Source organism: Xenopus tropicalis, chromosome 5 (genome assembly GCF_000004195.4).
Source record: "Xenopus tropicalis strain Nigerian chromosome 5, UCB_Xtro_10.0, whole genome shotgun sequence".
Classification (NCBI taxonomy): Eukaryota; Metazoa; Chordata; class Amphibia; order Anura; family Pipidae; genus Xenopus; species Xenopus tropicalis.
This window is the reverse complement of record NC_030681.2, coordinates 156073851-156090084: the sequence shown is the minus strand read 5'-3', so window position 1 is coordinate 156090084 and position 16234 is coordinate 156073851. Positions and strand designations below refer to the sequence as shown.

At 37.8% G+C, this 16234-nt stretch overlaps 1 protein-coding gene across 1 annotated transcript; it reads right to left on the bottom strand.

Moving 5' to 3' along the window:
- Window positions 1-4750: 4750 nt before the first annotated feature.
- On the bottom strand, window positions 4751-12169 carry LOC105945576 (vomeronasal type-2 receptor 26). The gene is made up of 5 exons (XM_031902775.1): window positions 12101-12169; window positions 9842-10675; window positions 7666-7893; window positions 7442-7565; window positions 4751-5649 (listed from the first exon to the last, which is right to left on the bottom strand). The coding sequence occupies exons 1-5, from the start codon at window positions 12167-12169 to the stop codon at window positions 4751-4753; spliced, it is 2154 nt and encodes a 717-aa protein (XP_031758635.1).
- Between the last annotated feature and the right edge of the window lie 4065 nt (window positions 12170-16234).

The following is a 16234-nucleotide window of genomic DNA, read 5'->3' as shown; positions in this document are numbered from 1 at the left end:
CCGCGGCTCTTCTTTTGTCGCCCGCGGCTCTTCTTTTGTCGCCCGCGGCTCTTCTTTTGTCGCTCCCCCGGCTAATCTTTTGTCGCTCCCCCGGCTAATCTTTTGTCCGCCAATGGCGAAACACGGAAATTTTCTGCGGATCCATGTCTGGAAAAACATTTGGCCCATCACTAGTAACTGCCTCCCCCAGTATTGGTAGTACAGTAGTTAAACAATCAACTGCTTATAAACAGTGTCATTGGCAGTCAGTCCCCATGTGTATTGGGTAAATATTAAAATTGCAACCACAAAGTGTCAATATAAAATTGGTTTTCTGGCCAGTAGGTTTATTCTAGTAGTATAGCAGAGAATTCATGCAACTACCTGTAATTCTAGATTATCTGCTAAAGGGTAGTGATGAGCGAATCTGTCCCGCTTCACTAAAAAATTTATTTCAAAAAGTTCACGAAATGGCGACAATACTTTTGACGCATGGCGAATTTCGTCACCCATTTCAGGAAAAAGTCCGCTAAAGGCAAAACATGGAAATGCGCCCTGAATCCAATATTTTCCCCCATCACTACTGTAGGGCCTAAAGGAGGTTTTCCGTTTAAAATGTCCACTAACTATGGAGGTGTTAAGACTTCACCTAGGGGCTTATTTATCAAATTTTCGAATTTGTGAATTAGATTTTGTTTTTTTAATTGAATTCAACTTTCATAATAAAGTGGTAAACGCACATGATTAAAAAAATTGTATCTAGAAAAAGACATTACCACCCTACTCCTAGGTAAGCCATACAAACAACTAGCAAAACATACACAGAAACTGGTCAACCAGATACTCTCGGTGGCCCGCATTTCCATTGCAGCCAAATGGAAGACAATCACTATCCCCTCACTCACAGAAGTAAAACAAAAAATCAATTACATCAAACAATTTGAATACAATCTAGCCCGGCTACAAAATAGAACCCCACTGTGGGTAAAAATATGGTCACCCTGGGACCTACTTACACAGCCAACACAAACCCAAACTTGAATACCTCCCCCCTTTTCCACCCATATATTTCCCATTCAGTGTCCTCTTCTCCTCTTTTTCCTCTCACCCCAATACATGACTGTAACAGATGGCAACTGTATAATCAAGGATACAACATGTTTTACTATGCTCTGTCCACCTGTGGAAGTGAAATTGCTAACCCCCTCCCCTCTTCCTTTCTGTACCCCCTAAATTTCTCAATAAAAATTGTAAGTTACAAAAAAAAAAAAAATTGTAAACTCGAATAAAACTTTTAGACTTTAAATTGGCTTAATAATAATAATATAATAATAATAATAATTGGCTTTGCCCAGGACAACTCCTATTGACTTCTATAGAAAGTCAAAGTTTTACATTAGAGTATTCATTTGAGTCCTGGATGACTGTTAGGATAGTGGAGAACAGACCGTCTGATAATAATGTTCAATATTATATATAATGAGCACAACAACATTTTTGTATATAAATAGCAGCTGTTTAATGACTTAAATAAATATATTTATACATTCATCTAAATAATATCAAATAAAATGCAACATGGAATAATAGGACCTGGCAAATATATATTATTATATAACTTGTTACAAAAGACTATGTCAATACAAATTATATCATAAGGCAAATCAGAGGGTGTTGGGAATGTATGGCCTGATGATGATAGCCTAAACTGGGGAGGCCTTGTCTTGCCTTTGACCATGCGTTCTAAATTATTATATGAAATGACTGAAGGGGGTCCCTACCTGGATATGTAACTTTAATTAAGGGAAGCATTTTGTCAATCACATTAACAGTCTTTCCCAGTGATTCCCTGTACTCTCACCCGAGACTGCAGAACCCCTCACACTGTTTCAACAAATCCACCGTCGCCAGGGGGGGTTGAGAGTTATAAAAAAATGTATTTATTTCAATTAGCTGGACATCTCAGAACTGTAAAAAGTCCCTTTCTCAAAAGCACAAAAATAACCCACCCCATGACATCATGAAAAACTTTTCACTCTATTCTACATTTATCTTCTTCCCATCAATTTATGGAAATTTCCCAATGTATTCTTTCCTGAATATGCAATTCCCAGGGGATAACAGTATACAATGAGCCAATATCAACAGTTAGTTGCCATCCTTCTGGTTTCACAATATATGAGTAAATGAGTAAATTTTCAGCAAATTTTGGCATTTTGCCATTGGGAAATTTCGTAACTTCTCCAAAAACTCACCGCGGAAAAATTCAGTATAAAAAATAAGTCGCAGTCACGTCAAAATGGACGTGGTCGTGTAAAAAAACATATACACGTGCGACAAAAAAGTTGAGCATCAAATGGGTTTTGTTGTTTTTTCTCCTTTTCGTGAACTTAAAGATTGTTTTGGGATTTTTTTCAATGGATTTATAATGCAGGTATGTTCTAATGAGGTTGATAGAGAGCATAAGATTGGGTTTACACTGTCTTTACATTGTGCCGAGGAAGGACACAATATATATCATCTTAGAACTCTGGTTATAGCTTTAAACACTGCATATTCTGTTTCAAGTTTCTTGGAAAGATGATAATGGCAGAACAGGGTTAAAAGTTTTCCATGATGTCATGCAGGGGCGGGGTTAGGGCTTTTTTTATTATGACTGTGAACCTTTATTTGTATTTTTGTGCTTTTGAAAAAAGGGACTTTACAGTTCCAAAACATCAAGCAAATTGAAATAAATATAGTTTCAAGTGCTCTGATGAGGAAGAGTCACATTAATCCACATTAAAGCAATAATAGGAGATAGGGCCATTTAGGAAAAAAGTGCAGACCCCCAGACCAAGGAGCACAACCTTGGAATCCAACCACTGTTGGGAAAGATATAAAGTATATTTTACCATCAAGTTCAAAACCTCTCCCCAGTAATTTACAATGATTACACAGGACCAAAACAAATAAAATAAGTTTGCCTTGGCCTCACCACATCTCCAGCAGGTATCGGTGTCCAACCTACCCATTTTGAAAAACTTTACTGGGGCTATATATAATAGATGGATGCATTTAAACTATAGGAGTCTGGCCCATATTAGCGATTAAGAGATTGTAATAAAGATGAATTGACACATCATCCCAGTCATCATCATCATCATCAATATCAAGAATTATATTTTGGATGTTAGGGAGGTTTGGCTGATGCAGAACGACCATCAATCTGAAAAGCATCCCTCAACTGTAAGAAAAGGAACCAATGGGTTTTAGCATGATTATACTGAAGGTGAAGGAAGGGTGTTGTTGATTAATATATAGGTTAAGGTTCTGATCCTTCTCATGGCCCAAGCAATATAGTCCTGTGTCTGAAATGTGGGTGCAAATGGTTGGTAAGCATGGGCAACGGTGGTTATTTAGGAGTTACTGATAGGCTAAGCCAAACTCTCCAGGGCAAACTAACTAGTAGGAAGATTGGTATATAATTATTTGAACTTGCAAGCATGCTTCATCCTAAGGAGCTAAACTCCAGCCCAGATTTTCCAGATTTTTTGGGGTCAGAGCTAGCCACCAAAGGACAGACCTGAAATTTAGGTACAGGTATGGCATCCCTTATCTGGAAACCCATTATCCAGAAAGCTCCAAATTATGTAAAACCCGTCTCCCATTGACTCCATTTTAATCAAATAGTACAGAATTTTTAAACCGATGTCCTTTTTCTCTGTAGTAATAAAACAGTACCTGTACTTGATCCCAACTAAGATATAATTACCCCTTATTGGGGCAGAACAGCCCTATTGGGGTTATTTAATGGTTAAATGATTCCCTTTTCTCTGTAATAATAAAACAGTACCTGTACTTGATCCCAACTAAGATATAATTACCCCTTATTGGGGGCAGAACAGCCCTATTGGGTTTATTTAATGGTTAAATGATTCCCTTTTCTCTGTAATAATAAAACAGTACCTGTACTTGATCCCAACTAAGATATAATTACCCCTTATTGGGGGCAAAACAGTCCTATTGGGTTTAATTAATGTTTTATTGATTTTTTAGTAGACTTAAGGTATGGAGATCCAAATTACGGAAAGATCCCTTATCTGGAATACCCTTGGTCCCGAGCATTCTGGATAACAGGTCCTATACCTGTATTATATACCAAGCCCCCTTTTCCAAATGGATTGGTCAGTTTTTGCGATGAGAATCTAGGCATCTTATTCCCCCATATCAGTTATTTGATTTTGACAAAAGACATATCTGAAAAGGTGGTTAATGAGGCAAAGCGGTTCAATTGCAAGGGCAAAAACAGAGAAGAGAGACAGGGCAGCATTGTTGGATACCCCTTCGAAGAAAAAACTCTGATATAAGAATGGAGTTAATCCTAGTTGAAAGGGCAATGTATAGTAGCTGTGGTTATTTATAGAAGCTGGGGACAAATAGATATTTACGCAAAATAGTTTGCAAGGACCCCATTCTAAGGCCATTCTGCCACTCACTTTCGGTCAAAATCAAGTTCTCCAGGGAAATGGCCAAACTTATTTGTTACAGCCAATTCTGCTTTTTCTTCTTTGCTGTATACAGGGGCCAAGTGCTGTATTTTTTTTTAAGCCAACTGATGAATCTGTAAAAGTTATACCCTAAATGTTACCTCTTGTTTTCCCTAGGGAACTCAGGAAGGCTTTTCTATGCCTTATACCAAGGTAAGTGCAACCACTCAGTTAATGAAAAGCCACTTCATTTACTTGGGATCCCACTAAACCCCAGATCAAACCCTACTCTGGATTACAATCTATTGCTTTCTAACAATGGTGTCTCTTATATTCAGTTCAGGCCTTAGAAAAATAATGTAACACTTGGGAACAAATATACAGCCCAATAATCCAGCACTGGAGGATAAAATGGCAAATATCTCAACTGCCACCATTCTACTGCCCTTACTGCTCAGGTATGCAGGGACAAATGCCCCCCACACGCTACAGAACCCCAACATACTGAAAGTGATGTTTTTAGCCTCATTAAATCGGTCAGGGAAATCCTTGGCTAGAAATGCAGCAATGAAACTCAGTAGGGCCAACGTTCCTATATATCCAATTATACAGAAGAAGAAAAAGCCTGACCCTTCATTGCACAGCAGAATAATATAGTCTGGGTCAGAGAGAGTATCAGCCTCTGGAAATGGGGGATTGGAGGCCAACCATACAGCAGAGATGACAATCTCAACTAAAGAACATACAATGACTAATATGATGGCCAGTTGGGTTCCTACATACTTCTTCAGCTTGCTCCCAGGCTTTGTGGCATTGAAGGCAATAATAACTGTGAGAGTTTTAGCCAACACAGAAGAAACAGAAATAGTAAATACAATCCCAAATGTTACTTGTCGGAGGAGACAACATATCTGAGTTGGGCGCCCAATGAATAATAAAGTGCAGAGGAAACACAACATGAGAGAGATGAGGAGGAGACAGCTGAGATATCGGTTGTTGGCTCTCACTATAGGAGTCTCGCGGTACTTTATAAAGATTCCCAGAATGACGGTACATGTAACAGTGCATAGAAAAGAAATAAAGGATAAAGTAGCACCCAGTGTGTCTTCATAGGAGAGGAAGTTTATGTTCTTTGGGATGCAGCCATTTTGCTCTTTGTTAGACTTTTCATTTTCAGAGCACTTTATACAGCTCTGTGTGTCTAAAAGCAATACAAAAACCATGGAAACATTTTATATTTCTTACAAAAATAGAAAAATAAACTTGCCAGTTGTTGAAATGAATTTATTACAATGGCAGCTTATGTGAAAGCACAGGAAATTGTAGGGATAATTTACTACCTGCAGGGCAGGGTGCAAAGTGCAAAGAAAGGGTGCCATCCTCCATGTTTGTTGCACTTTGTTCCCTGCCCTACAGTTTGCCTTGGGGATATAATCCTGACATACTGCACTGCAGTCATAGCTCATCATATTGAATTTAGACTACTGGAACTGTGTAGATTCTCCCTGTCTCAGCTGACCCCACTCCAACCCATCATGAACCCTGCCACCAGTCTCTCTCCTCCCACTCCACTCGGCCAATCCCTGCACTGGCTTCCTGTGACACACAGGATTAAATTCAAGATTCTTGCACTTGATTACAAAGCATTCATCAGTGTTTCCCCACTATATATAAGCACCCTAATACCAAGTACACCCCACAACTTAACCTTTGCTTTGCAAATGACCTTTCTCTCTCCTCCTTAGTTCCTCACTCCTGCATTTAGGACTTCTCCCTTGCTGACCCCAATTCTTTGTAACTCTGTCTTGTCCCAATAAACAGTTTTAGAGCCTCCATGCATTCAAAAAGTCACTTTAAACCCATCTTTTCATTCAAGCATACAACCTAATCCCTCAGCAACTGACCACCCATCCCCTAATCTTTGTTTGTATTCATCCTTTACTCTTCACTCATCACTACTATCATAACCAACAAGAACTTTGCATTCTCTCTGGTTCCCCTCATCCTGTGTTTCACTCCCTCTCCCCCTTAGATTGCATCTATTCTGGCAAAATGTTCTGTCTGTATAGTAGAACCCCCATTTTACATTTTTTAGTGAGCCAGGAAAATATTGGGTAAAAACCTGGAAAATGTAAAATCAGGGAAACATGTTAAAGCAACTTATTCTTCAAGGACTCATAAGCACCATCGTAACTGTGTAGGAAAAAAGTCTGGTGCTACACTGGCCGGCCGGCCTGCCTAAACAGTCCCGACCAGACCCCCAATGAAAACGTTTGGTGCCCTATGAAAAATACGACAAAGGAAAACTCTTGAGCAACTGAAATCCTATATCAGGAAAGAATGGGGAAACCTTTCACTTTCAAACCTACAGCCATTGTTCCCCTTAGTTAAAAGAGCTGAAACATGCCCCAACTTTATTGAATGATGAGCAAATTTTTGTAGCCAGGCATGGATTCGCAGTGAAACTTAGCCACAAAAATTTGCGGTCATGTTAAAAAAAAGTCCAGTTCCACAAAAATATATGCACCAAACTTTGACGCGACCCCGCCTTTCACAGAATTTATTGCCGTTTTCGCTCATCACGACTGCAGGCATCAAATTAATAATGAACACATATTTTTCAGAACAAACAATTACATTTATGTTTCAAAATGTAATATTTTGCCTTTGTACTATTTATTAAATTTAGGGTATAAATGATTTGCAAGTCTCTTTGCATTTTTTTTTTAAATACATTTTACCCAGTGCCCCAACATTTTTGGAATTTGGGCCGTTGTAATAAAGTCTCAAGACAAGCTCCATCTAATCTTATAGCCCCTGGACCAATGACCATCTCATATCCAGGTCTGGTGCAAGTGCTGGACAATGCCTCCGGCATAGAGGCGGGGCAGGCAAGATATGATTGACAGCTCAGATTTTTAAATCCATTTATAACAGGTACAGATGATTGGATGATGGCATGAAGAACATTGGAGTTTTGCATTATGACCTACCTGTTGTGTTAGAGATTTCCCCTTCCGCACATGGCACACAGTTATAACAGCAGGGCGGTTTCCTCTCATTTTTTGATTTCCTATGTCCTGGCGTACAGGGCTCATTGCACCGAGACGGAGGACACTATGGGGGCAAAATATTGAAATAATTTAACAATTTTGTTCAAGACACATCATTACGTCATTTAGAGATTACAAATAAGTCCTCGTAGCTTCAATGTTACCTTTGTAAAATAAGGGCCCCAGAGATCAGCGCTGCTATTGACGGACAGTTGGTTTCCATCAGGTCTAGAGATATCAAAGCTTCCAACCTTGACGGTTTGGACACCTCCTTCTTCAGAGAAAAAACATTTCACAATTTCATAATACTTTGACGGGTCTTTTTTGACGTTTAAGTGAATCTTGTACCCGGAAGTCATCTCAAAATCCTTACTCTGTATCAGAGCATTCAACTAAAAGAGAAGGGATTTGTTAATAATGGGCTATGAATAGTTGCCCTAAGTTTGTGTGTATTCCACCTACACGTTTGGTATGGTAACTGGAGTCAGTTGTAGGAACTGGATGAAATACAAACACTAATTTCAACCCTAGTGGCAAAAAAAAAATAAAATTGCAAAACAAGGTTATCGTGCAACTTTTTTGAGGCACGCGACTTTCTTAATGTGGGAGTGGGATTTTGTGATGCAACCTGGACTTTTTTTTATGCAACCAAAACTTTCAACACTCACCAAATTTTTTTCACCAAATTGGTTTCCCACCAATGGCGGAATTTTGCCACAAATCCATGCCATCACTAGTAAGTTAGTGTGGCTTATTACACTGCTCATTTAGTACCTTTGGTAGTAAATCAGACCCGTGTTATATCCAAACCCCCTTTTTCCATAATATCGGCATGTTGGACTGGGGCTGCCATCCCAGGGGCCAAATAATCAATAAAACATTAAACCCAATAGGATTGTTTTGCATCCAATAAGGATTAATTATATCTTAGTTGGGATCAAGTACAGGTACTGTTTTATTATTACAGAGAAAAGGGAATCATTTAACCATGAAATAAACCCAATAGGGCTGTTCTGCCCCCAATAAGGGGTAATTATATCTTAGTTGGGATCAAGTACAGGTACTGTTTTATTATTACAGAGAAAAGGGAATCATTTAACCATGAAATAAACCCAATAGGGCTGTTCTGCCCCAATAAGGGGTAATTATATCTTAGTTGGGATCAAGTACAGGTACTGTTTTATTATTACAGAGAAAAGGGAATCATTTAACCATGAAATAAACCCAATAGGGCTGTTCTGCCCCAATAAGGGGTAATTATATCTTAGTTGGGATCAAGTACAGGTACTGTTTTATTATTACAGAGAAAAGGGAATCATTTAACCATGAAATAAACCCAATAGGGCTGTTCTGCCCCCAATAAGGGGTAATTATATCTTAGTTGGGATCAAGTACAGGTACTGTTTTATTATTACAGAGAAAAGGGAATCATTTAACCATGAAATAAACCCAATAGGGCTGTTCTGCCCCAATAAGGGGTAATTATATCTTAGTTGGGATCAAGTACAGGTACTGTTTTATTATTACAGAGAAAAGGGAATCATTTAACCATGAAATAAACCCAATAGGGCTGTTCTGCCCCAATAAGGGGTAATTATATCTTAGTTGGGATCAAGTACAGGTACTGTTTTATTATTACAGAGAAAAGGGAATCATTTAACCATTAAATAAACCCAATAGGGCTGTTCTGCCCCGATAAGGGGTAATTATATCTTAGTTGGGATCAAGTACAGGTACTGTTTTATTATTACAGAGAAAAGGGAATCATTTAACCATTAAATAAACCCAATAGGGCTGTTCTGCCCCCAATAAGGGGTAATTATATCTTAGTTGGGATCAAGTACAGGTACTGTTTTATTATTACAGAGAAAAGGGAATCATTTAACCATTAAATAAACCCAATAGGGCTGTTCTGCCCCGATAAGGGGTAATTATATCTTAGTTGGGATCAAGTACAGGTACTGTTTTATTATTACAGAGAAAAGGGAATCATTTAACCATTAAATAAACCCAATAGGGCTGTTCTGCCCCAATAAGGGGTAATTATATCTTAGTTGGGATCAATTACAGGTACTGTTTTATTATTACAGAAAAAAAAGGAAATCAGTTTTAAAATTCTGTATTATTTGATTAAAATGGAGTCTATGGGAGACGGACTTTCTGTAATTCAGAGCTTTCTGGATAATGGTTTTCCGGATAAGGGGTCCCATACCTGTATATCGAACTGCATTATATGAGACAAATGGTCTCATGATGCAACTCTATTCTATGCGCAATAGAGAAAGTACAATATTATTGTATTTATGCAATGCTGATCATATGACCCACCAATCATCTTACCTGCCATTGCTTAAAATTAATATGTTGTCTTTCTCTTCTGTCAGGGTGACTTGCCCTTGTTTGTTTCATGTTCAGTTTATGGAGAGCGAGGGCCATTGTGTATACTGCCGTGTAAACCCCATAAGATATTCTGAAATTTAGAGTTTCGTTAATCGGCAGATCATACTCCTGAAAGAATTCACTCTCCGTGCATTGTGGGAGGGAGATGTTTGTTCCACTTGGGGTTGTTTTAATGGCGTTGGGCAGTTTGCAATCAGATAATCTCTCCGAGACATCTGGAAACAAAATGCCGTCGGGACATTCAGATAGATTCAAACCGTGTAAAAACTCTCTAAACCCAGGAATCTCTCCTTGTTGGATGGAAAGAGCCAAAATGCCATTAAATATTATTCGATTTTGGGGATACGCTGTATCTAAAACCCTTAAGAAAGTTGAAGATACAATCCATATTTTCTCCGGCATGTCAAACATGGCAAAAAAGAACAGAATATACCCAACAAACCTTAAACTGACTAAAAGAACGACCACATTAGCTGTGCTTCTGTTTAATATCTCTCTAGTCTTCATAGGATCAGTAGAAGCTATTGACCCCAATTCAATTCTAATGTTGAAGGCCAAACAGATCCCGTCTTTCTTCATTTCTCTCTCAAAATGTTTGCCTGCCCTAAGCCCAATCTCATCATCAGATACAATGAGCCCGACCCATTTCCAGCCAAAGTGCTTAATCAGTTCTACAATCCCATCGATTTCAGATAGTTCATCAGGGACAGTTCTGTAGAAGGAAGGAAACTGTACTCGGTCATTAAACACGGGATCCCTGGAGCCATAACTGATCTGCAGAAAAATCAGCAAAAGTTTACTGCGATGTAGAAAAGGACACGCAAAATTGAATTAATGTTTTCTTTAATCGGAAACTTAATTATAGACAATTAAAAAGGAAAACCAAACAAAAATTTAACGCAATACATGACATTCAGATAGCAATATGTTGTGTATTATCACCATTTCTACATAGGCTGGTACAAAGGCCACCACTTTCATAGCAATATTATGGCAGACATCAAAAATTGTTGAAAGAATTCAATTAAATTTAATTGTAAACACCAAGAGCAAGCTTTTAAGTAGTCAGGACAAAGATTGTCAGTGTATCTTATATAACCTTTATTTCCAATTACCTTTTGGCCCCAAAAGGACACAAAAATGCATTTTCTAGATTTTTACATTGCTGTCTATCAAGTTTGCAAGTTTTTGACCAACTGAATATAATGGTTATGTTTGTTTCCCCTCAACAGTTTTACTCATTAAAACCAATGGGTAAGCAGGTTTTATAAGTTCAGTAGACCATTTCATTAACCCGCTCACCGTCAGCCGGTTTGGTGCTTCTGGCACTTTTATTGCTAGTTTTTAAACATTTTGTGCTCATTCATTTCAAGGTCATTTCTATGGGTGGGTCTTTAGTTTATCTAGTAAAACTACATATCTTTTTTTTCTTCCAGGATGACCTAAGATATTCAAAATATGCTACAATTTTAGTGTAATTCCACTTCTGATTAGTCCCTAAATATCTAAAAACAAAAAAACAACATTTTCCATAATATAAACACATATGCGAAACATAATTTATTTTATGCACAAAAATATAACATTACCAGGTCTCCTGAATGCACCAATACCAAATATATATAGTTTTATGGAGATTTCTCACTTGTATAGGTCACAAACTCCCAGCAGTACCCTACCAAATTTCCAAAGCACTGCTCCAGAAAGCTGCATACTTTAGATTCCAAGGCCAAAAATTCCACTAACAGTAGGTATACCCTAGCAAACCATACATTAGAAAGAAAAGACTGATAAATCCAAAATAAGTAACTGTCTTTCTTCCAAGTCGCAACGCTTTCCTAAAGTTATTGGTTTTTATAAAAATTTCTAAAGACCTCAGAGCTTCCAGTTTTCAGCATCTCATCTCCTAAAGGTCATTAGTTAACCAGATAATCATCCTAAATATGAATGTCAGGTGTCCACTGAACAGATGAACCTACTGCATGCACATTAGGCATCAAAATATGTGACATAGAGGGGCCCAAAATCAAAATATCCTTATCATTTGTCATTTCAGCTACTGAAAAAACACATACTATGTTCTATGTGGGGTAAAGCCACAAAAAAAGTTCACCCCCCCCAAAAAAAACATTTTCAGAAAGTACACACACATTCTCTCAAACCCCAAATGGGTAACTAGGTCTTTCTCTTCCAAATTACCAAACCACAAAGCTCTCCTAAAGTTGTCAGGTTTCCAAAAATGACCTCAAAGCTTCCACTTTGCGGCATCCTATATCCCACATAGCATTAGGTACCAAGATAAAACACCCTAAATATGAATGCCATGGTTTCACTGAACAGTTTGATGCCCAATGTACACAGGTTTGTGGTATGTAGGGGTCCCAAAAAAAAAATACTCCATATGATCTATCATTTCTGTCATTTCAGTTACGGCAAAATCAACACATTTACTACTTTTTATGTGGGGTAAAGCCACAAAACAAGCCATATATTTTTGGACAGTACATGTTCTCTTAAATCTTAAATGGATAACTGTTGTTCTGCTCCACAGTACCAAAGCATAAAGCTTTCTTGGGAATCTTAATTGCTTTTCTGCTATCTCAAAGCTTCCACTTTTATGCATCTTATCTCCCACATATCATTAGGTCACTTATAAAACATCCTAAATATGAATGCCAGGGATCTACTGAGCAGTTTGCTTAAGAAAACTTTTTGGAAAGTACACAATTTTCCAAAAATATTGCAATTACCCACATTTATCTCACACAATTTCTTACAAACAAAAAGGTAAAACATGAATGTAATGGATCTACTGAACAGTTCGATGGACCCCCAAGTGAACCCCTTAGTATTGATTCCTAGAAATGTATTTATTAATGGGAGAAAAATCCCATATGAATAGATAGAAAGTGATGAATTTGATTCACCACTTTCATCAAGAATCATTTCACAGTTTGATCAATCGGCCCTGGGGAGGTCCATTTATCATCATTAATTATTGTTGTTTTAGAGGTTTTTGAAACCACAACTTAACTTATTTTCTTTAAAACTACAAATGCCAAGTGTTTTATTTAAAAAAAAAAAAAAAAAAAGAGGACACGTAAAAAGTGTGAAAAGTTACACAAAAAAATCATAAAAAAAACCCCCAAACCCTCTAAAACCACGAAGCAAAGAAAGATCTTCCATTTGCCTAAAGGACACCTGCCATTGACTTCTACATGATCTCAACAGCTCTTCGATGGAGTATTTTTGCTTTTGGATTTGTTGCAGTTTTGTCGCATAATTAATCCTAAAAGAATTGTGTTTTTTCCATGACAAAAACATATTTTGTCGCAAAAAAAATACAAAATTGTGAAAAAAATAAACCTTAGTACATGCCCCCTTAGTATTTGTAATTTTTAATACACTGCCCCTCACCTCGTTGGCAATCTTGATTGAGGTTTACATTTCCAAGAATTCCTTTTCCTCAAGCATTTACTTCACCCGGCAGTAGCCCGACTAAAACCATGGACACAATGATGCCCATCTCCAAACTTTATGGTTGGAGCCAACTCTATACAATCCACAAAACAGAACATACAGGGAACTTTCAAAAAGTTATAAAATAACACCCAGAGTCTAAAACTGACCTTTGTTAACGTGTTTACAGGAGGAAATGAGAGATTATTGGAGTACAAACCTGAGGGTACCTGTAGATCCCTGTGATCAAGGCCATACAGAGAGAAGAAACAGAAGACAAGTCTCCTATGAAGCCCACAACCTTCCTGTTATTCCAGCAGCTGTAATTTGGGATTATTTCTTGGGTCCCTGATAGGATACTAAACGTGCCTTCCAGCGACTTTACTGCCCGATTACAAGAGTCGACTATATGATAGCCCAAGGTCACATTGGGCAAGATCTCCGGATCCTTGTTGATCTCTCCAATTGTATAAATGAAAACCAGTAGATAACGGTACAGTATGAATGACGATCGGCTATGATATAAAAGAAAAGATTAAATACATTCTAAAAAATATTCTTCAAGCATAAAATAAATGTCAAAACTTGTAATCTATGAGTAGTAGGAATGGCAGTGGCTTTTCTGTCCTATGTATGTGCTGCATTGCTTTCCCATCTTATAGCCCAATAAATATGGAATGGGGGCTGATCATTTCAGAAACATATACAGTAGCCAGAGAAAATACAGGAAAGGGTTTTATAATGTGTGATAGTTCAGTAAGAGCAGTTATTCCCCAAGCCGAGTGCTGAACTATAGAACCATGGAAGCCTGCAAATAGTATTTTTGAAAGCCCTACCATTGAGATGTCTTTGAAGATTTTTGGGCAACACAATAAAATGTACTGTGGTTGGTTAATCAAAAATAAGCAATATGGTGGCTATCACTTCATATGAATACTTAGACTGTAAAGTTCCCAGAACTGTTTTGCTTCTTAAGAATCAGAAATTGTAAATAAAAGTGATATAACATTATGCTAAAATGCTATTATGAGAGGTATAGTGTGCAATTTTGACAAGGAAAAAAAAAAGTATTGTGTTCTTATGTCTATGAAGATTCTCATTCATCCAGGTCATGATATACAGTATCTAGTAGAATTAAGTCTAAAACAACTGGACTTTTCTGAGTTTTTTCTTGAAAAAGTTTCACCACTCATCCGAGTGGCTTCTTCAGTTCAATAAGTTCAATGGAACCATTGGGATTGGATGCCTGTGACTGGTACTACCCTCAAGGGTTTAAATACCGGGGAATTCCCTACCAGTCATTTGAACTGAAGAAGCCACTCGGATGAGTGGTGAAACGATTTCAAGAAAAATTCAGAAAAGTCCAGTTGTTTTAGACTTAATTCTACTAGATCATGTGTTCTTACCTTTTGCATTCAGGTCGTCTTTGCTTTTGATTGAAATGACGAATCAATATGTGTTCAGAAATGTCTTTAAAGTGAAAAATCCCCCCAATCATGAAGTCCCCATCCCTAAAATACTGGGTATCGCTGCTGCTGCTCAGCTGGCACCCCGACCTAGAACTGGGCATTTCAGCAGCTGCAGGAAGTACTTGGAACATCAGAACCAACAGGAGAACCTTGAGACTTATAGGATAAAGAACCTCCATTGCTTCGCAGAACAGAACAAAGAGGAGATGCAGTTTGCTGCGCTCATTGGGATAAAGACGGGGCTTCATAATTCCACAGATTCACAGTAACAGTTGCCCTATTTATATATTTCATCAACGAGAATCAATTATCACTTACCTGCATATAGACATTCCTTTGAGAAGCAATCATCTCTTCTTTGTTTGGCTCTTCCAAATATAACCGGTCACTTTCAGTATTTTTTAGTTTAGTATATTTTCTTTGGACCTGCTGCCATTTATGACGTCTGTACAACTCAACAACTCAATCATTCAATTCCATTAACATGCAGTCAATCAGAAAAATCAGATGAATTATATACAGTAAAAAAAAAAAAGGGCACATAGTCAACTGGACGGGGGGGGGGGCTGGTTAATATGTTTGCTAATTCCCAAGTTGTTGTAGTTAATGTTTCCCAATTCATATGAGTAAAACTACTCCATCCAGGCTGATGATTTCAACTCATATGAATTGGGAACCATTAACTACAACAACTTGGGAAGTACAAACCCCAGGTTAGGGTGCTGGTTAACTGGTAAGTGAAGAGCATAACAATTACGGCTGCTAAGCACATGGTTAAGGATGACTTTCCATCCTCACAATCATTGTGTTCTGGTTGGGAGACATTATGAGTTTTTAGGACTTGTGATGAGCAAATCTGTCCCGTCTCGCCATAAATTTCGCAAAACAGCAAAAAAATGCATTTGTCACGTGATTTTGCCCGTGGTTTTTATGTGACCACACCCAATTTGATGCGACCACACCCTTTTTTGAAGTGCAACAAAAAAAAATTCCAAGCGATGAATTTTTCTGCAGCAAATTTTGCCAGAAGTTTCACGAAACAATTCACCGATGGCAAAATGCGGAAATTTGCTGCAAATCTATGCCTGGCGAAAACATTCGCTCATCACTACTTATGACTTCATCAGGCTTGGAAAATGCAGGAACCATGTAATTGTCAAGAGAACATGTTGTATTCTGTACGGAGACGTTTCCCATAGGAAGTGCTTTTCAACATTTTTATAGCAACGTTTTAACTGAAACATTTGGTCTGGGCCCCCATAGTTCATAAGAAGATTACAATTCATTGCTGCATTGCTGTTTTAACCTATCAACTATAGTTCTACAAACAGATAATTAGTGATAAGGGACTCTGTCCCATTTCGCTGGACCAAAAAATTCACAAAACTGCTAAAAAAATTGCGAA

Coding starts and splice junctions, on each gene's coding strand:
- LOC105945576 (XM_031902775.1), bottom strand. CDS start 12,169: ATGCCGCAAAGTGGAAGCTTTGAGGTCATTTTTGGAAACCTGACAACT. Junction 7,894..9,841: donor TTAATTTTAAGCAATGGCAG/GTAAGATGATTG, acceptor CTTCTCTTTTAG/TTGAATGCTCTGATACAGAG. Junction 7,566..7,665: donor GGGGCCCTTATTTTACAAAG/GTAACATTGAAG, acceptor TTGCCCCCATAG/TGTCCTCCGTCTCGGTGCAA.